Source organism: Danio rerio, chromosome 4 (genome assembly GCF_052040795.2).
Source record: "Danio rerio strain M-AB ecotype USA chromosome 4, GRCz13ab, whole genome shotgun sequence".
In the NCBI taxonomy this organism is placed as follows: Eukaryota; Metazoa; Chordata; class Actinopteri; order Cypriniformes; family Danionidae; genus Danio; species Danio rerio.
The window spans coordinates 75,772,927-75,794,700 of record NC_141024.2 but is presented as its reverse complement, the minus strand read 5'-3'; the positions used below and the strand labels follow the sequence as shown (position 1 = coordinate 75,794,700).

General features: G+C 38.5%; 2 protein-coding genes across 6 annotated transcripts; both read right to left on the bottom strand.

Annotated features, from left to right (window-relative positions):
* Nucleotides 1-743: 743 nt before the first annotated feature.
* Nucleotides 744-10,870, bottom strand: LOC108179093 (membrane-spanning 4-domains subfamily A member 4A-like). Of its 4 annotated transcripts, none has more exons than XR_015943101.1 (7): nucleotides 10,826-10,870; nucleotides 8,542-8,740; nucleotides 8,303-8,413; nucleotides 5,317-5,443; nucleotides 2,401-2,588; nucleotides 1,398-1,511; nucleotides 744-1,149 (listed from the first exon to the last, which is right to left on the bottom strand). XR_015943101.1 is itself a non-coding variant. In XM_088650970.1 (7 exons), exons 2-7 carry the CDS (start codon nucleotides 8,713-8,715, stop codon nucleotides 1,006-1,008), a joined length of 747 nt encoding a protein of 248 aa, XP_088507096.1. In that variant the 5' UTR covers nucleotides 8,716-8,740; nucleotides 10,818-10,870; the 3' UTR covers nucleotides 744-1,005. The 4 variants fall into 4 exon arrangements, 3 of the variants coding, with proteins under 3 accessions (XP_088507096.1, XP_088507097.1, XP_088507095.1); XM_088650970.1 differs by having other exon boundaries at nucleotides 2,401-2,535; nucleotides 5,375-5,443; nucleotides 10,818-10,870; XM_088650971.1 differs by having other exon boundaries at nucleotides 744-1,229; nucleotides 1,333-1,511; nucleotides 2,401-2,535; nucleotides 5,375-5,443.
* A 2,015-nt stretch (nucleotides 10,871-12,885) lies between these two features.
* si:ch73-56d11.5 lies at nucleotides 12,886-21,750 on the bottom strand. Of its 2 annotated transcripts, none has more exons than XM_088649630.1 (7): nucleotides 21,698-21,750; nucleotides 19,871-20,069; nucleotides 19,632-19,742; nucleotides 16,712-16,780; nucleotides 14,547-14,681; nucleotides 13,543-13,656; nucleotides 12,886-13,294 (listed from the first exon to the last, which is right to left on the bottom strand). In XM_088649630.1, exons 2-7 carry the CDS (start codon nucleotides 20,042-20,044, stop codon nucleotides 13,151-13,153), a joined length of 747 nt encoding a protein of 248 aa, XP_088505756.1. In that variant the 5' UTR covers nucleotides 20,045-20,069; nucleotides 21,698-21,750; the 3' UTR covers nucleotides 12,886-13,150.
* Between the last annotated feature and the right edge of the window lie 24 nt (nucleotides 21,751-21,774).

The window sequence follows — 21,774 nt, the reverse complement described above, 5'->3', positions numbered from 1 at the left end:
TGATGATGTGACAATAAAAGTGATTTGATTTGATTTGGCACACACACACACATATACACATATATATGTGTATACCCTCACAGATCTCCATTTTCTTTCTGAGAATGTCCAGATCATCACACCCACAGACCTGATAGTATGGCCTTTTCTTTTTCCTAATCATACAAATCATTTTTTAACACCCAAATTCTTCCAAAATCAAAAATTTCCGTAAATGAAGATTGCCATAATGTCAGTAATGACCCTGTCTGGGTCCAGCGGTCGGCCACTCATCCCTCAATCTAGTAAGGCAGGAGTGGTTCCTAACTTAGCTCCTGTAGATTTTAGCTCCAACTTGTCTCAACACACCTGCATGAATGTTTCTAGAAAGTCTAGTAAGACTTTGATTTGCTAGCCTGATAGTGTCGGATTGGGGTTGGAACTAAACTTTGCCTCACACCGGAACTCCAGGACCGAGTTTGGGCACCCCTGTATTAAGGTTAGTAAGGGTTGTGATTTTCTTTCAGGTTTTTAGGATGTTTTAAGGATTTAAAGCAGTGATTCTCAAAGTGTGGTATATGTACTGCTAGTGGTACACAGGCTTCTTCTAGTGGTATGCAGAGGAATCATAGAATTAAAAAAGAATGTTAAAAACACATTTAACCCTTTCACTCCTACAATCACACTGGTGTGATCACAGGCTAAACCCAAATCTGCTTTCCTGCAGTTACTTGCATTGAGTCAGAGAAAGACACAGGCAGTGCTAGTCATAAAACAAATCCAATTTATCAGTATACAAACAAATGACATTTAAAAAAGTACACATAGGTAATAGCAAAACACACAAAAATACACATGTAGATGTAAAATACACAGTGATATCTATGTTAATGACTATAATAATCATTTTACACATCATCTGATGATGTGCTTTATTCAGATCAGATACACAAGGAAACTAGAATCGCCACAGCATCAAAGCAGTAGATCCACCGCTCTGCCCAGTTTTTACATGTTGACTCACATTTATTCGCCTTCAGTGTACGCTGGGGGAGATTCTGCAGGAGGATGTTGAAAGCATGGTTCGGGGACTTCTTGAGGACATTGAATGTACTGTTGGGGGATTTCTGCAGGAGGGTGTTGAATTAAAGGGCTGCTGTCCACAGAAATCTGCAGGATAAAATGTACATGGTCAGCTTAAGTTATTGGTTGTGGTTTAACATGGTAAGTCATCATATTTAAATAAAAGTCTGCAGCAACTACTGGTTCACATGGACTTTAAGGGTATGGACATTTAAGAGTGAAGAATTACAGACAGATATTGGGTTTGTTGGTTCTTGTGAAACCTCAAGCTTTAAAAGTAGCTTTATCCTTTATGCCTAAATTTATCTAATGGGTTCAGCTGATGTATTTCTCACCTGAGGAAAAAAGCAGCAGGTGGCTTTACAGGCAAACGCAGACAGGCAGATGGAGATGAAGAACTCAAGGATGGCGAACAACAGCAACACACCACTGATTCCTGAGAGGCGAGTCTGAGAGAACATTCAACATGAGCATACAGGACAACAACAACAAAGAGTCAGTAATCAGTAGTCCTTTAGGTATACTGATGAAACTGAACAGAGTTAAAAGTGCTGTTTAAAGATTCCATAGGGTGAAAATCTGGACATACCCAAGTATACATTTTCAGTATGGAAATGGCATACCTTGAGCTTCAACACCCTCTTAATGTGTATATTGTGAAATCTGACATGTGCATTTGTAATGAGGTAACAAACAAACATAAAGTGCTGTTGAATGCATGTTTATGCATGGTGTCATATCACTCCTGTTACTGTGAATTTCTGAGAAAGGTAACCAATAAACTTCAGAAATTCCTCTGTTTAAACAGAGATTGATATTATTTCAGCCACAACACTTAATAGATAGCTCTGCTCCACATCCGTTGAAACAACTGTCTTCTGACAAGAAGTCTTATCTAGTTTTTTTTGACAACTGAAGTAATGTCAAAGTACATTATGCTGTGTGAGCTTCAGAGAAATGAGCTGAGAGCAGAGCTCATTAATATGCATGACTCCTCCAAATCAATTAAGTCAGACTTTTCTATTCAAGGGCCAAATTCTTTGGTTATAAATTGACCTATAAAAATATTTATTTTGCACATACCTAAGCCAAATACCTTGTAGATATCAGAGAACAATTTAAACAGTGTATCAGTGCATTCTGTGTCACCTTTATGTCAATATTAGTATCCAGTGTAAATGAACAGTAATATCTTGTCAAGTTCTGGACAGCATTGGACAGATGAGTGCAGATTACGCTTGATTTTCACAAGTGCACCGGTCACACAGTGATCTTACTGTAATTATAAAATAAAACACTAATACTAAAATGATATCAATATAAAATCTGATGACATACCCTGTAACCATAGCAAGAATAAGGGTATCTGCAGGAAGGGTCAGTGAATCCAAAAGCCAAATCCAATGAAAGTATAATAATGGAAATGCCCGCAGCTATAGCACTGAAAATGTTCATCCCGAGGGAAGCTCTCACCTACAGTAGACACACAAAAATATAAATGTTTTGTATCATGTTGTGTTAACACACTGAGGTTAAGCAGATGGTAGATTATATGGAAAGTGATCAAAATGAATTGACTAATAAATAAAATATAGGGTCCAAGTACAAAAGATTCATGTGTATGATTAAGTGACTACATGGAAAGAGTCTAGACCAGTGGTTCTCGAACTTTTTTCACCAAGTACCACTGTTAGATGTATGTGCGTGTGTACACTGGGTGGTCAACATCCATTCCTTAAACCCGGTCAGAGGTGAACAGGCAACATTGACGACAGTATGGTCTGCACATTGATTTATTCAATCCCATCTTCAAACAGTTTACACATTTAGGAGTGCATTTAGATTTGTGTATTTGTGTGTGTGTGGTTTCTGAAATAAAACAATACCAGTAGATTAAACAAAGCTCTTAAACAAATATTCTTGAATGACAATAAATAAACATTACTGAATGGGGAACAATCCAAGGTTATTCCGCTAATGGAATTACTTGCACCAGTTATAACAAACAGCAGCCATGTAAACTCGCTACATGTTGTATAATCTATTAATACAATTTGCTATACTTCACATAAACTGATTTCAGTATCTTTAAATACTAATTATAAATGTATAAACACCTTATAGTTTCAATAAGCATTATTTGTATAAGTATATGCTGTAAACATTGATTTTAACAGTCTATTTATACAGGTCTATCAAGCAAACTCTTTTAGCTAAGGCATCGTAAAATACTGAGGTAGAACAAAACAGTATATATTAGAAAGTATACATATACACACTTTTAGCTAACAATAAATAGTCATTTGAACTTACATTCTCATGAACGCACACACATCAACAAACTACCGTCTGTCTCATTGCAGCACTGGAATATTCTGAGAACCGAACATGTCTGGGCACGTCTGTAACTCCACCCACATGTGACGTCACACAGTTATCAAAATGAGAGTTCAACAGGGATTTTATACAACCACCTTAGAAAAAAAATTGCCTCTCCAAGTACCACCATAATGACCAGTATTAAAATATAGCGTCGTAGGCCTAATTAACCAGCTATAGCTGTGCACAGTTTAAAAACGAGGCAGATTAATTCCTATTATTAAGAATATGTATTATTGTCAGTCACTTTAAACATTTTAAATAGTCTAAACATTAAATTAAATTAAAGTGTGCTTTTAAAAGTTCATTTAATATGGCACTGTTCTTAAAAAGTAAAAAGAAAACTGCTGTACTTCAATCTAAAGTATTCATAGTAGCCTGTTCATCAAAAGCTGGAAATGTTGACTGGACCTCATAAATATAGGCTATGTGTCATATTCATACACTTTCTGACAAATCTTAAAATATATGTTAAATGTATGTACACATGACAGAGTTCATACAGGCAAAATCAAGGACTTTTAAGCACTTTTTCCAGCACCTATTTTTTTTTTTATTTTCAACACTGACATGCTATGTATTGAAAACCTGAAATGTATTCTCAGCAACTTAAAAAACATTGCATGGGAATTGATACAAATACAACCATTAATAATAATAATAATAATAATAATAATATTTATTAATCATATATTAATAATAAAATAAACCTGCACTAAATGTTTGTGAAATGTTTTTTGGAATCAAGTAAAAATACTATTGCACTGCTACAATAACACAAATTTGAGTAAATACTAATATTAGGTAAAAGTACAAAGTACTCTTTTAAAAAGTTCTAGCTGGTTACTTTTGAAAAAAAAAAACATCAGATTTTTATTATGAAATCACTTTAAGTGTAAACCTGATGGAATGGTTTAATTGCTTAAATCCCAAAGCTACATGTATAGGAATTTGCACTATACAAAGGAAGTGTGGTCGATTTTTCCTTTCATGACAATGAATATTTTTTAATAGCACTGGTTAAACCACCACATAATCTTTAAGGCCATAGAGACAATTTTACCAATTTTTAAACAATATTTTAAAGCTTTGAAAGGTTTAATTAAAGTATATGATGAAAAGATTCTATCTGAGCACGCAGGCGATCATGAGAGCACTTGCAGTTCATTTGAAAAAAGCCTATTTAAGAGCTCGCATGTCTGTTTAAGCGATTAGCGTACATGACTGCGCTCTCGTGTTAAAATAAAGCACTCGCCAGTTATTGCGCAATACCTCAATTCCCGCGCCGCCATTCAGACTATTTAGAGGAGTGACAGGTCAGAGGCGAGTCGACTCGCTGCCAGAAAGCGAAACGTGTATGTAGATTATCAAATAGGCAGGAAATATGTCCGCGGTTTAATTACTCTGCTAGACATCTCTACAGTGAAAACATCCGAGAAGCATTATTCCAACAAAACATTTGTTTTAAGTTGTTTTTTCTGTCTCTGCAACACAGAAAGCCTTTGTCCCGCCCTTACGTTTCACGCAAAACTAGACAAGGTCGACTGTGATTGGTCACTTTTCATGTCATCACGCTTCAGAATCAATTCTTAAACTTCAGAAACTGAATTTCAGCAGCTTATGACACAGTGCACTAAAATAAACATTCTAAGCACAGCGCTGTGATCGTACGCTTCACAAAACAGCCAATGCTGATCACATCGATGTTCGCATCAAAGAATTAAAAGTGTTAATTGTTTATTTCAATATTTGGCTATTCCTCCGCGTACCACTACCACAGTTTGAGAACCACTGCTTTAGAACATTTTCAGTCTGATCACTTCACATTTGCTAGTGAATGTGTTAAGTTATGATAAACTGTTTACCTCAGCTCACGCATCAAGTTTACATTAAGCTACAAGACCCATGAAAAAAACAAGTGTTGTCTACATACCAAACATAAACCGGCTGGTGAATTCATTTTGTTTTCCGCAGCAATGGAGAGCGAACCTGCAGTAATGTACTGAGAACAGAGAGAAGAGCACAACTTGGATGTTGGAAATTATATATACACAGATATACATGTTACTTTGATGAGCATTTTACTGCCACAGAAACCACCCCTCCCTCAACTGCTCAATACATTTGCATTCTTCTTAGTAATACACTAGACTAGAGGTCTGCAAATTTCCGAATAAAATGCTGTAGCAGTCTGTAACTCTGGTGAAATTTGAATAGGAGCGTGCATTCTAATAGTTCAGCACTTCTGAATCCCGACAATATTTCGAAAAAGTCATCTCACGGCAATTCGTAACTTTTTGATTTAGTGGCTAATTCTTATGAATTCCTACGATGCAATTTGTGCAATTTAGTACGATTTGCTTATCACCCATTGACGATTGGGGTTAGGGGTGAGGTTGGGTGCCAAGCCTCTTTTTTAAAATTGTACATTTTCGAACGACTGAACTCGTATTCGTACGAATTAGCCAGTAAACTGACAAAACGTAAAATAATTAAGTTTCCTCATGAGATCAGGCTGGAACAGCAAATCTGGGAGTTTCTTATTCTTATTAAGCGCCGGTTGTTATTAAGCGCCGGTACAGCCAGTGCTCAGGGCCGGCGCGTCCATAGAGGCAACCTAGGCGGCCGCCTAGGGCGGCGGAATAGAGAGGGCGACACTACCCTCACCACCTACACCCTCAGTTATATCTGTGTCTAGGACGGCAGAATAGAGAGGGCGGCGTCCGCAACAGTACCCTCACCACCCACACCCTCAGTTATATTCGCATCTAGTGTGGTAGAATAGAGAGGGTGGCGTCCGCGACAGCTCTCCCCCCACTTTCACTTTAGGGTTGAGGGTTGCGTCCTTTGCCCAGAACGGCCCTGCTCAGGAATGTTACACATGCTGAACGCAGTGCTTTCTGCACATGCATCTTATTTGCACAGTATGTGCGTGCATCATTTACATAATGTTCCTCAGAGCCGGCTTCACCATGGCAGAGCAAACTGAAGACGTGCTGTCCTTGAAGGACATTGAGAAATGTTTTAACTTGCATTAGAAAATGGTCAGTTTGCTGTTGGGAAACCCACTTCAGGCAAGTCTAATGTATGGAGTTCTTTCACATGCATCATAGATGCAAATTACCCTTGGCATGATGTGATAATACCTCAGTTTTACCCGTTAGCAGTCAAAGGGGTTGCACACCGGATGAGTCACTCAGCGTCGTACCACGCAGCTATATGCATTTTAGAATCCTAAACATAGCTTTCCTATCAGAAAGTGCACACTGGTTCTGCAAGTAGGCAGCTGTCAACAGCTGTCTGTTCACTGTTCTGCCGCGCCACAGAGAGCCATCTGAATAGTTTCGTTTTAAAGAACATGCGAATGTTCACATTCGGCAAATGTTACTTCAAACTGTCATATGCGGCGCATCCGGTGTGCGACCGGCTTCAGAAGACTGGGACCTCAGGTTTAAGGAGGCACTCATGTCTCATCACAAAGGGGCAAACAAAATAGACATTAAACCTAAAATCTTTGCACAACCTACAGTTTTATGTTATCTCTCTCTTTAGGTAGTACCCAATTAAACGTGAGATTTCAGAAACCAGGTCTAAATCAGTTGGGTCAAGTACAAAATTATTCTAAGCGGGCAGCGGGTAAACAAAGACTGTTAATATAGACATTTAAAATTCAGTAAAGGAACAAAAACATCATTAAATGTCACTTTAGGGGTTCAACTGTAATCAGATGAAGCTCCAGGAACACTTTTGTGTGCCAAAATAATGTAAAAGCATCTTTGTTCACCAATGTCTTCCATATCAGATCAGGGAGTCTGTTTGTGTGTTGCAGTGCTGCCTCTAGTGGCAATACGAGATACTTAATAAACATGTGCACAAAGCATTTACATGTTCTTTTAGTGTGCTTTCACACTTGCCTTATTTAGTTGAGTTGAATCGCACTAGAGTTCATTTTCCTCTTGGTGCGGCTAGTTTGGGCAGGTGTGAATGCAGCAATCGTACTCAAGTGCGAATCAAAAACGGTCCAAAAAAATCGTACCGAGACCTGCTTAAAGAGGTGGCCTTGGTACGCCTTCAAACCAACCCTGGAGCGGTTCGTTTGTGGTGAGAATATTATCCATACTAAAACAGGTCCAACCGCAAAAAGTACTGTGCCTTTTGGACTAATCCAGCTGCTGAAGGGCGATGTGCTGTGCATTATGGGATATGTAGGAAAAATATTTGTTGACAGCGCTTTACCAACAGAGAGAGAGAGAGGGGGAAACATTACCTGATAGATCGTTGGTAATATTTCCACAAGATGACGACGTTGCAGTTTAGCTAAATTGACTAACGTCTCCTCCTGAAGTGACGTGCGATGCATTAAAACACTGTTTTCCAGCAGCATCCATGCTTTATTCTCGAAATGTATAGTTTGTCTAAAGCAGGGATACAATCAGTCAGCGCAGTCGTCCCTCTATAGTAAAAAGCGACATTTTGTGTCTGCCGGTTTGTTTACTTGCAGGAGTTCTTTGTCGTTTTCCTGCACGTACATTCTGACCAATCAATAAGCAGTTTAGGTACTATGTTCAACAACATCTGGCCAATGAGTAACGTGGATTTTGTCACATGACTGCAGTTTGGTCCTTTTCAACTGGTTCGGACCAAAGCCAACAGTGTGGTGTGACAACGACCCAAAGATGGCAGAAAGTGCAATAATGTATCATTTATTGCCCTTGGTCCGGACCAAATGAAGCGAACTAGAGATGTGAAAGCACTCTTAGGGTCTGTAAATGTGACAGTAAGAGATATTCTGGTTGATTACCCACTGTAGCTTGTGTTATCTATAGATAAGGACATGTTAAACTGTATTATTGTTTCTTACAATCAGAGATCCCCAGTAAGAAGCACCAGTGTGGAAGAAGACATAATATCCATAATGTATAGACGCGATTCCCAACAGGAAGGTCAACACACCGATCATTATCTGGACAGTCTGTGAGGAATAAGAGTAAACAGTGTAAGAATGATGAGAGTATTTCATGAAGTAAAGCAGAATAACATGCTGTGTGTTAATGTGTGCTATACTGACATCAAAAATAATTGTCTGGGTTTATTTCTCACCCCGAGGGCTTTTGGTTGGCCTTTAAGAAAGGCCTGAATTCCTTGAAGAGGTGAAACTCCTGCTACATGCTGTATGCGAACAGGCACAGAAGAACTGGTCACAGTTGCTGTTTGTGTCAGTGGCTGAAGCTGGATGACAATCGTTGAAGGATTCATGGCTCCGACAGTCGCCATTTCAGTCTCAGAGTATAAAATCAACCTGTACAAAATCAGCAAAAAAGGATGCCATTATCAGTACAATATAGACACCGGTAAACCTTTTGTCTTCAGTTTATCTCTGACAGAATGTGTCTTTACGTCTGAAAACATGAGCTATAGCATTCAGCAATGTATATTTTTTTTTTTTTTTTTTTAAGTGTAGAAGATACACGCACTATACTTAAATTGTTCAGTTCACCAAACTTAGTACTAAGTTTGGTGAACTGAACAATTTAAGTATAGTCTACAAAACCGGCAAGTTAAATAAACTTAAATATGCAAGTTTTGGGAAACTCCATTACTCAATTATATTGAGGCAACGAGTTTACTCAATTAATTTAGTTCAGTCAGCTTATTAGGGTTTTCAGTGTAGGTTGTGACGTTGTCATAATAAATCTGTTTTTTGAGAGCTAAAGTGGCAGTGTGCTTTTTTTTTCTTAGATGGAAAATATGTTGCATTGAAGAATATAGTATCCAAAATAAAGTTAAGAAACCCCCAATATCTTTGAAACTTCTCTCAAAACAAAACAAAAAAATCATTAGCTGTTGGATGATGGTCTTTACCCTAAGATAAGTATAAAAAACTGGTCACTGATTCAGAGTAAAAAACACAGAGTGTGTTGAAATCTGTTTGCGTTGATTTAATGACTTGCAGATAATTGAGGAACACAACTTCATAATGATGGTATCCAAAATGGTATAAAATCTTATTCAGACAGCATACCAATACATTTTCCAAACATTCAGTTATCTGGACAATAATGAGGTCTTTAGGCTGAGCTTAAAATGCAAGGTTGCCCAACTTCACAATACAAACATTGACAGTAGCTCCAAAGGAACCATACTCTCTACCACAACTGAATCTCTTCTTCATTCACCCACTCACCTATTATACATTTCAGGTGTCTAATCAGCGCCCTCTAGTGCCCTGTAGTTCCATTAGAACAGCATCTTTATTTCCATTATTCCATAAATAAAAAAACAAGCGACTGACATTTCATTCTGTTACAATGTGTATATATATATATATATATTTTTTTTTTTCAAAATTTTTAAAAAGATTTTTTAATAGTATATTATTACACACACACATGCAAGCACACACACACACACACACACACACATATATATATATATATATATATATATATATATATATATATATATATATATATATATATATATATATATACATGTGTGTGCTTGCGTGCGTGTGTGTAATAATATACTATTAAAAAATCTTTTTAAAAATTTTGAACAAAAATAAGCAGCCATTTATTCACATTATGATGAACAATTATACCTGAAGCCATTTGTTTTTTTTTTGATAAAAAAGACCTTGCACTTAAAAGGTTGCACATATCAGAATTTTACAGTCAAGACTAAATTTCTGAAAATGACCTGTTTTTTTTCAAAGGATTAATCATGATTTTGAGCTCACTACACTTGAAATCTTAAGTTTATGCATTTCCATGGTAGATAAGTAAAATTAACTCATATTTTTAAGTGATAGGACCAAAATGCTAAATTTTAAGGTTTGTTCAGTCAACTTTACTTAATTGTTTAAGTGAAGACAACATTAGGGTTTTCACTGTATCTGACTTAACACCACGTATGAAAGTGGCACAAATCAGAATTAAAAAGATCAGATGCCATGCGGTTTGGGCTGTTCACACTGCCATGACCAAAACAGATCTGAGTCACATGTGGGCAAAAACATCAGATTCAGGCCACATTGACCTGCAGTGTGAACGCAGCCTAAAGTCACGTTGTTAAACTGTAGAGTTGAATTTTCATCATCAAAAGTGGTCAGAGCAGAGATCAACATCCCATAATGCAATTCACCACCAGAAATCAACATAAAGCACACAAAATACAGAAACTTTTTTAATGAACAGAGGTGTAATGATCACAAGTGTTTAAACAATGGAAAAATCACAGCTCAAGTTTAAAATTATCAACATCACCTACATTTTAAAAGCCATTCAAGGTCCACTTGTTACCAAGTAAAGGAAACACATCCATTAATATTACTTTAGAAAACACAGTTATAATAAGTATATTAGTATGTAGCGTACTGTCTTACCTGAAGCAGAATCCCGTCTTCAACTGTGCTTTGACTTTCTCTTCTGCTGTAACTTTACACCAGCGCAGTGATTCCCAGAAAAAAACAGGAAGCAGGAGGAGTTTGCTGCAGAATGGCCCGCAGGTAAAGAGCCTCTCCCTCAAGCTCTCGGTTTGTTTTTTTTCCATCTATATATTTGCTCTTTATTGGGTTCCTAACATTACTTGCCTGATATGAGCCTTGGATAGCATTGTATACTTGATAGGACTTATCTGTGAGGACCCAGAGCTCTGTATATCGAATTATGCCTTTGTATATAATAAATTACTAATACTTAAAAAAAAAACCTCTCTCAACTTTTTATTAAACACACATGGAATCTCAGTGATATATATGTACTCCCTGTACACACATGACTGTACAGCCAAACACAGCTCCAACGTCATCATTAAATTTGCTTATGACACAACGGTGTTGGGCCTAATCACAGATAATGATGAGACGGCCTACGGAGAGGAGGTACACAGTCTGACGCAGTGGTGTGAGGAAAACCACCTCTCACTCAACATCAGCAAAACCAAGGAGCTGGTGGTGCATTTCAGGAGAGAGAAGAGAGAACACACCCCCATCTCCATCAACGGGACACCAGTGGAGAGAGTCAGCACTTTTAAGTTTCTTGGAGTCCACATCGCTGAGGACTTGACATGGACTGCTCACACAGACGCGGTGCTGAGGAAGGCACAACAACCCCTCTTCTTCCTCAGGAGGTTTGGAATGAGCCTCCACATCCTCCACTCATTCTACACCTGCACTGTGGAGAGCATCCTGCCTGGCTGCTTCACCACCTGGTATGGAAACAGCACCAGCAGCAATCGCAAAGGCCTACATAGGATTGTGCGAACTGCTGGACGCGTAGTAGGAGGTGAGCTTCCCTCGCTCCAGGACATCTACACCAGGCGGTGCATGAGGAAAGCCATGAGAATTATCAGTGACTTCAGCCACCCAAGCCATAGACTTTTCTCTCTGCTCCCCTCAGGCAGACGGTTCCGCAGCATCTGATCACGCACCAGCCGACTGAAAGAGAGCTTCTTCCCTCAGACTATCAGGCTGATGAACACTTAACACACCCCACACAGACTCTTCCATACCCTCACTGCACACCATCAATATATAGCACGCACTGCACTTTAACCAATCCATACTTAAAACAATACCTACAATGCCTACAACAACTATATGGACTGTGTGGAATGTGCACTGTCTGTATTTGCACTGTTGCTGTATTTGTACTATTTTGTACTGTCTGGAGCAGCACCTAAGCTTTTGACTCATCATAGTACACGTGCTGCTGATGATGTGACAATAAAAGTGATTTGATTTGATTTGGCACACACACACACATATATATGTGTATACCCTCACAGATCTCCATTTTCTTTCTGAGAATGTCCAGATGATCGCACCCACAGACCTGATAGTATGGCCTTTTCTTTTTCCTAATCATACAAATCATTTTTTAACACCCAAATTCTTCCAAAATCAAAAATTTCCGTAAATGAAGATTGCCATAATGTCAGTAATGACCCTGTCTGGGTCCAGCGGTCGGCCACTCATCCCTTCATCTAGTAAGGCAGGAGTGGTTCCTAACTTAGCTCCTGTAGATTTTAGCTCCAACTTGCCTCAACACACCTGCATGGATGTTTCTAGAAAGCCTAGTAAGACTTTGATTTGCTAGCCTGATAGTGTCGGATTGGGGTTGGAACTAAACTTTGCCTCACACCGGAACTCCAGGACTGAGTTTGGGCACCCCTGTATTAAGGTTAGTAAGGGTTGTGATTTTCTTTCAGCTTTTTAGGATGTTTTAAGGATGTAAAGCAGTGATTCTCAAAGTGTGGTATATGTACTGCTAGTGGTACACAGGCTTCTTCTAGTGGTATGCAGAGGAATCATAGAATTAAAAAAGAATGTTAAAAACACATTTAACTCTTTGCGTCCTACAATCACACTGGTGTGATCACAGGCTAAACCCAAATCTGCTTCCCTGCAGTTACTTGCATTGAGTCAGAGAAAGACACAGGCAGTGCTAGTCATAAAACAAATCCAATTTATCAGTATACAAACATATGACATTTAAAAAAATACACATAGGTAATAGCAAAACACACAAAAATACACATGTAGATGTAAAATACACAGTGATATCTATGGTGACGACTATAATAATCATTTTACACATCATCTGATGATGTGCATTATTCAGATCAGATACACAAGGAAACTAGAATCGCCACAGCATCAAAGCAGTAGATCCACCGCTCTGCCCCGGTTTTTCATGTTGATTCACATTTATTCGCCTTCAGTGTACGCTGGGGGAGATTCTGCAGGAGGATGTTGAAAGCATGGTTCTGGGATTTCTTGAGGACATTGAATGTACTGTTGGGGGTTTTCTGCAGGAGGGTGTTGAATTAAAGGGCTGCTGTCCACAGAAATCTGCAGGATAAAATGTACATGGTCAGCTTAAGTTATTGGTTGTGGTTTAACATGGTAAGTCATCATATTTAAATAAAAGTCTGCAGCAACTTCTGGTTCACATGGACTTTAAGGGTATGGACATTTAAGAGTGAAGAATTACAGACAGATATTGGGTTTGTTGGTTCTTGTGAAACCTCAAGCTTTAAAAGTAGCTTTATCCTTTATGCCTAAATTTATCTGATGGGTTCAGCTGATGTATTTCTCACCTGAGGAAAAAAGCAGCAGGTGGCTTTACAGGCAAACGCAGATAGGCAGATGGAGATGCAGAACTCAAGGATGGCGAACACCAGCAACACACCACTGATTCCTGAGAGGCGAGTCTGAGAGAACATTCAACATGAGCATACAGGACAACAACAACAAAGAGTCAGTAATCAGTAGTCCTTTAGGTATACTGATGAAACTGAACAGAGTTTAAAAGTGCTGTTTAAAGATTCCATAGGATGAAAATCTGGACATACCCAAGTATACATTTTCAGTATGGAAATGGCATACCTTGAGCTTCAACACCCTCTTAATGTGTATATTGTGAAATCTGACATGCGCATTTGTAATGAGGTAACAAACAAACATAAAGTGCTGTTGAATGCATGTTTGTGCATGGTGTCATATCACTCCTGTTACTGTGAATTTCTGAGAAAGGTAACCAATAAACTTCAGAAATTCCTCTGTTTTAACAGAGATTGATATTATTTCAGCCACAACACTTAATAGATAGCTCTGCTCCACATCCGTTGAAACAATTGTCTTCTGACAAGAAGTCTTATCTAGTTTTTTTTGACAACTGAAGTAACGTCAAAGTACATTATGCTGTGTGAGCTTCAGAGAAATAAGCTGAGAGCAGAGCTCATTAATATTCATGACTCCTCCAAATCAATTAAATCAGACTTTTCCATTCAAGGGCCAAATTCTTTGGTTATAAATTGACCTATAAAAATATTTATTTTGCACATACCTAAGCCACATACCTTGTAGATATCAGAGAACAATTTAAACAGTGTATCAGTGCATTCTGTGTCACCTTTATGTCAATATTAGTATCCAGTGTAAATGAACAGTAATATCTTGTCAAGTTCTGGACAGCATTGGACAGATGAGTGCAGATTACGCTTGATTTTCACAAGTGCACCGGACACACAGTGATCTTACTGTAATTATAAAATAAAACACTAATACTAAAATGACATCAATATAAAATCTGATGACATACCCTGTAACCATAGCAAGAATAAGGGTATCTGCAGGAAGGGTTACTGAATCCAAAAGCCAAATCCAGTGAAAGCATAATAATGGAAATGCCCGCAGCTATAGCACTGAAAATGTTCATCCCGAGGGAAGCTCTCACCTACAGTAGACACACAGAAATAGAAAGGTTTTGTATCATGTTGTGTTAACACACTGTGGTTAAGCAGATGATAGATTATATGGAAAGTGATCTAAATGAATTGACTATCAAATAAAATATAGGGTCCAAGTACAAAAGACTCATGTGTATGATTAAGTGACTACATGGAAAGAGTCTAGACCAGTGGTTCTCGAACTTTTTTCACCAAGTACCACCTTAGAAAAAAATTGTCTTTCCAAGTACCACCATAATGACCAGTATTAAAATATAGCGTTGTAGGCCTAATTAAGCAGCTTCAGCTGTGCACAGTTTAAAAACGAGGCAGATTAATTCCTATTATTAAGAATATGTATTATTGTCAGTCACTTTAAACATTTTAAATAGTCTAAACATTAAATTAAATTAAAATGTGCTTTTAAAAGTTCATTTAATATGGCACTGTTCTTAAAAAGTAAAAAGAAAACTGCTGTATTTAAATCTAAAGTATTCATAGTAGCCTGTTCATCAAAAGCTGGAAATGTTGACTGGACCTCATAAATATAGGCTATATTCATACACTTTCTGACAAATCTTAAAATATATGTTAAATGTATGTACACATGACAGAGTTCATACAGGCAAAATCAAGCACTTTAAAGCACTTTTTCCAGCACCTAATGTTTTTATTTTCAACACTGACAAGCTATGTATTGAAGACCTGAAATGTATTCTCAGCAACTTAAAAAAACATTGCATGGGAATTGATACAAATAAAACCATTAATAATAATAATAATATTTATTAATCATATATTAATAATAAAATAAACCTGCACTAAATGCTTGTGAAATGTTTTTTGGACTCAAGTAAAAATACTATTACACTGCTAAAATAACACAAATTTGAGTAAATAATACTAATATTAGGTAAAAGTACAAAGTACTCTTTTAAAAAGTAGTATAGTTAGTTACTTTTGAAAAAAAACATCAGATTTTCATTATGAAATCACTTTAAGTGTTAACCTGATGGAATGGTTTAATTGCTTAAATCCCAAAGCTACATGTATAGGAATTTGCACTAACAAAGGAAGTGTGGTCGATTTTTCCTTTCATGACAATGAATCTTTTTCAATAGCACTGGTAAAGCCACCACATAATCTTTGAGGCCATAGAGAGAATTTTTACCCATTTTTAAACAATATTTTCAAGCTCTGAAAGGTTTAATCAAAGTTTATGATGAAAAGATTCAATCTGAGCAGGCGATCATGAGAGCACTTGCAGTTCATTTGAAAAAAGCCTATTTAAGAGCTCGCATATCTGTTTTAGCGATTAGCATAAATGACTGCGCTCTCGTGTTAAAATAAAGCACTCGCCAGTTATTGCGCAATACCTCAATTCCCGCACCGCCATTCAGACTAGAGTGACAGGTCAGAGGCGAGTCGACTCGCTGTCGGAAAGCGAAACGTGTATGTAGATTATCAAATAGGCAGGAAATATGTCCGCGGTTTAATTACTCTGCTATACATCTCTACAGTGAAAACATCCGAGAAGCATTATTCCAACAAAACATTTGTTTTAAGTTGTTTTTTCTGTCTCTGCAACACAGAAAGCCTTTGTCCCGCCCTTACGTTTCACGCAAAACTAGACAAGGTCGACTGTGATTGGTCACTTTTTATGTCAGTCAAATCACGCTTCAGAATCAATTCTTTAACTTCAGAAACTGAATTTCAGCAGCTTATGACACAGTGCACTAAAATAAACATTCTAAGCACAGCGCTGTGATCGTACGCTTCACAAAACAGCCAATGCTGATCACATCGATGTTCGCATCAAAGGATTAAAAGTGTTAATTGTTTATTTCAATATTTGGCTATTCCTCCGCGTACCACTACCACAGTTTGAGAACCACTGCTTTAGAACATCTTCAGTCTGATCACTTCACATTTGCTAGTGAATGTGGTGAGTTATGATAAACACTGTTTACCTCAGCTCACGCATCAAGTTTACATTAAGCTACAAGACCCATGAAAAGAACAAGTGTCGTGTACATACCAAACATAAACCGGCTGGTGAATTCATTTTGTTTTCCGCAGCAATGGTGAGCGAGCCTGCAATAATGTACTGAGAACAGAGAGAAGAGCAAAACTTAAAACTTATGTTGGAAAATATATATACACAGATATACATGTTACTTTGATGAGCATTTTACTGCCACAGAAACCACCCCTCCCTCAACTGCTCAATACATTTGCATTCTTCGTAGTAATACACTAGACTAGAGGTCTGCAAATTTCCGAATAAAATGCTGTAGCAGTCTGTAACTCTGGTGAAATTCGAATAGGAGCGTGCAGTCTAATAATTCAGCATTTTGAATCCCAACAATATTTCGAAAAAGTAATCACTCATGGCAATTCGTAACTTTTTGATTTAGTGGCTAATTCTTATGAATTCGTACGATGCAATTTGTGCAATTTCGTACGATTTGCTCATCACCCATTGACGATTGGGGTTAGGAGTGAGGTTGGGTGCCAAGCCCTTTTTTTTTAAATTGTACATTTTCGAACGACTGAACTCGTATTCGTACAAATTAGCCAGTAAACTGACAAAACGTAAAATAATTAAGTTTCCTCATGAGATCAGGCTGGAACAGCAAATCTGGGAGTTTCTTATTCTTATTTAGCGCCGGTTGTTATTAAGCGCCGGTACAGCCAGTGCTCAGGGCCGGCGCGTCCATAGAGGCAACCTAGGCGGCCGCCTAGGGCGGCGGAATAGAGAGGGCGACACTACCCTCACCACCCACACCCTCAGATACATCTGTGTCTAGGACGTCAGAATAGAGAGGTCGGCGTCCGCAACACTACCCTCACCACCCGCGCCCTCAGTTATATTCGCATCTAGTGTGGTAGAATAGAGAGGGTGGCGTCCGCGACAGCTCTCCCCCCACTTTCACTTTAGGGTTGAGGGCGGCGAGACCGTCCTTTGCCCAGAACGGCCCTGCTCAGGAATGTTACACATGCTGAACGCAGTGCTTTCTGCACATGCATTTTATTTGCACAGTATGTGCGTGCATCATTTGCATAATGGTCCTCAGAGCCGGCTTCACCATGGCAGAGCAAACTGAAGACGTGCTGTCCTTGAAGGACATTGAGAAGTGTTTTAACTTGCATTAGAAAATGGTCAGTTTGCTGTTGGGAAACCCACTTCAGGCAAGTCTAATGTATGGAGTTCTTTCACATGCATCATAGATGCAAATTACCCTTGGCATGATGTGATAATACCTCAGTTTTACCCTTTAGCAGTCAAAGGGGTTGCACACCGGATGAGTCACTCAGCGTCGTACCACGCAGCTATATGCATTTTAGAATCCTAAACATAGCTTTCCTATCAGAAAGTGCACACTGGTTCTGCAAGTAGGCAGCTGTCAACAGCTGTCTGTTCACTGTTCTGCCGCGCCACAGAGAGCCATCTGAATAGTTTCGTTTTAAAGAACATGCGAACGTTCACATTTGGCAAATGTTACTTCAAACTGTCATATGCGGCGCATCCGGTGTGCGACCGGCTTCAGAAGACTGGGACCTCAGGTTTAAGGAAGCACTCATGTCTCATCACAAAGGGGCAAACAAAATAGACATTAAACCTAAAATCTTTGCACAACCTACATTTTTATGTTATCTCTCTCTTTAGGTAGTACCCAATTAAACGTGAGATTTCAGAAACCAGGTCTAAATCAGTTGGGTCAAGTACAAAATTATTCTAAGCAGGCAGCGGGTAAACAAAGACTCAGAAAAGGAAAAAAACATCATCAAATGTCACTTCAGGGGTTCAACTGTAATCATATGAAGCTCCAGGAACACTTTTGTGTGCCAAAATAATGTAAAAGCATCTTTGTTCACCAATGTCTTCCATATCAGATCAGGGAGTCTGTTTGTGTGTTCAGTGCTGCCTCTAGTGGCAATACGAGATACTTAATAAACATGTGCACAAAGCATTTACATGTTCTTTTAGTGTGCTTTCACACTTGCCTTGTTTAGTTGAGTTGAATGGCACTAGAGTTCATTTTCCTCTTGGTGCGGCTAGTTTGGGCAGGTGTGAATGCAGCAATCGTACTCAAGTTCGAATCGAAAGCGGTCCAAAAAATCGTACCGAGACCTGCTTGAAGAGGTGGTCTCGGTACGCCTTCAAACCAACCCTGGAGCGGTTCGTTTGTGGTGAGATTATTATCCATACTAAAACAGGTCCAACCGCAAAAAGTACTGTGCCTTTTGGACTAATCCAGCTGCTGAAGGGCGATGTGCTGTGCATTATGGGATATGAAGGAAAACATTTGTTGACAGCGCTTTACCAACAGAGAGAGAGAGAGAGGGGAAAACATTACCTGATAGATCGTTGGTAATATTTCCACAAGATGACCACGTCGCAATTGGGCTAAATTGACTAACACCTCCTCCTGAAGTGACGAGCGATGCATTAAAACACTGTTTTCCAGCTGCATTCACGCTTTATTCTCGAAATGTATAGTTTGTCTAAAGCAGGGATACAATCAGTCAGCGCAGTCGTCCCTCTATAGTAAAAAGCGACATTTTGTGTCTGCCGGTTTGTTTACTTGCAGGAGTTCTTTGACGTTTTCCTGCACGTACATTCTGACCAATCAATAAGCAGTTTAGGTACTATGTTCAACAACATCTGGCCAATGAGTAACGTGGATTTTGTCACATGACTGCAGTTTGGTCCTTTTCAACTGGTTAGAACCAAAGCCAACAGTGTGGTGTGAAAACGACCCAAAGATGGCAGAAAATGCAATAATGTATCATTTATTGCCCTTGGCCCGGACCAAATGAAGCGAACTAGAGATGTGAAAGCACCCTTAGGGGCTGTAAATGTGACAGTAAGAGATATTCTGGTTGATTACCCACTGTAGCTTGTGTTATCTATAGATAAGGACAACATGTTAAACTGTATTATTGTTTCTTACAATCAGAGATCCCCAGTAAGAAACACCAGTGTAGAAGAAGAGATAATATCCATGATTTGTACACACGATTCCCAACAGTATGGTCAACACACCGATCATTATCTGGACAGTCTGTGAGAAATAAGAGTAAACAGTGTAAGAGTGATGAGAGTATTTCATGAAGTAAAGCAGAACAACATGCTGTGTGTTAATGTGTGCTATACTGACATCAAAAATAATTGTCTGGGTTTATTTCTCACCCCGAGGGCTTTTGGTTGGCCTTTAAGAAAGACCTGAATTCCTTGAAGAGGTGAAACTCCTGCAATATGCTGTATGTGAACAGGCACAGAAGAACTGGTCACAGTTGCTGTTTGTGTCAGTGGTTGAAGCTGGATGACAATCGTTGAAGGATTCATGGCTTGGACAGTCGCCATTTCAGTTTTAGAGTATAAAGTCAACCTGTACAAAATCAGCAAAACAGGATGCCATTATCAGTACAATATAGACACCGGTAAACCTTTTGTCTTCAGTTTATTTCCGACAGAATGTGTATTTACGTCTGAAAACATGAGCTGCAGCATTCAGGAATTTTTTTTTTTATTTAAAGTGTATCTGGACACAGCTTTAACACCACATTGTTACGGTGCCAGGTCTATTTTTGTGGTGCTGCTTATGTTTAACTAAAGGGACAATGCATTGATCACCAAAAACACACTGAATGACAGTAAAAAAGTAGTTAATTTAACCAAAAATGTGCATTGGTAATCCACTGATTTCTAAATATTCAATCAAATTAACTTAAAAATACAACAAAGATAAAAAAAAAAACAACTTTAAATAATTTAATAAATAAAAAAATATTGACTACCTACAAAGCCCTGAATAGCTTAGCTCCCCAGTATTTGAGGGAGCACCTGGTGTATTATAGGCCCTCTCACCCACTACGCTCAATTAATTCTGGACAAATGTTTATTCCCAGAATATCAGCATTGACTGTAGGTGGTAGATCTTTCTCTTATCTGGCACCTAAACTCTGGAACGGCCTTCCTAGCACAGTTCAGGAAGCAGACACACTCTGTCAGTGTAAAACTAGATTAAAAACACATCTCTCTGCATTAGCGTGCACATAAAACACACATGCTGTTGAAATCCAAATCCTCTAAAGGACTGTTACATTATAGTTTGATCGGCATCTGCGATTATGTTAGTCTGTTTTTCTTATTCCCAAGGTTTCCATAATCCTGGACCAGACCATATCCTGAGCAGATGCTGTGGTGGTCATGGAGACTGTAGAAATTTAAAAACCAAATAAAAAATGATGTACAGCTGCCAAAAATTCAGCATCTTGCTCAGAAAAAAAGTTCTTGATCACAAACAAAACATGAACCCTCCCCAAGCCTTAATGTTGGTGCAGATCATCAGAAAGCCGGTCAAACTGGTTTTGCACCTTACACTTGCTGTGAATGTAAAGGTAGAGAGGGATTCGTTAGCCACCCCAAAGCACAAACCAGTACAGAATAATGACGTGTGTCTATCAAAGATGATGTATAAATCACATGAATTCCTGCATACCCGTTCACACTGCGGTCCGATTGCAAAACACCAGATTTGTATCAGATTTAACACCATGTTTGAAAGTGACACAAATCAGATCAGATGCCATTCGGTTTGGGCTGTTCACACTGCCATGACCAAAACAGATCTGACTCACATGTGGGCAAAAACATCAGATTCAGACCACATTGACCTGCAGTGTGAACGCAGCCTAAAATCACTGTGTTAAACTGTAGAGTTGAATTTTCAACATCAAAAGTGGTCAGAGCAGAGATCAACATCCCATAATGCAATTCACCACCAGAAATCAACATAAAGCACACAAAATACAGAAACTTTTTTAATGAACAGAGGTGTAATGATCACGTGTGTTTAAACAATGGAAATATCACAGCTCAAGTTTAAAATGATCAACATCACCTACATTTTAAAAGCCTTTCAAGGTCCACTTGTTACCAAGTAAAGGAAACACATCCATTATTATTACTTTAGAAAACACAGATATAATAAGTATATTTTAGTATGTAACGTACTGTCTTACCTGAAGCAGAATCCCGTCTTCAACTGTGCTTTGACTTTCTCTTCTGCTGTAACTTTACACCAGCGCAGT

Coding starts and splice junctions, on each gene's coding strand:
- LOC108179093 (XM_088650970.1), bottom strand. CDS start 8,715: ATGGCGACTGTCGGAGCCATGAATCCTTCAACGATTGTCATCCAGCTT. Junction 5,444..8,302: donor CTTACTGGGGATCTCTGATT/GTAAGAAACAAT, acceptor CTCTGTTCTCAG/TACATTACTGCAGGTTCGCT. Junction 2,536..5,374: donor CACCAGCCGGTTTATGTTTG/GTATGTAGACAA, acceptor TGTCTACTGTAG/GTGAGAGCTTCCCTCGGGAT.
- si:ch73-56d11.5 (XM_088649630.1), bottom strand. CDS start 20,044: ATGGCGACTGTCCAAGCCATGAATCCTTCAACGATTGTCATCCAGCTT. Junction 13,657..14,546: donor ATTCTTGCTATGGTTACAGG/GTATGTCATCAG, acceptor ATGTTCTCTCAG/ACTCGCCTCTCAGGAATCAG. Junction 13,295..13,542: donor CCTGCTGCTTTTTTCCTCAG/GTGAGAAATACA, acceptor TTTATCCTGCAG/ATTTCTGTGGACAGCAGCCC.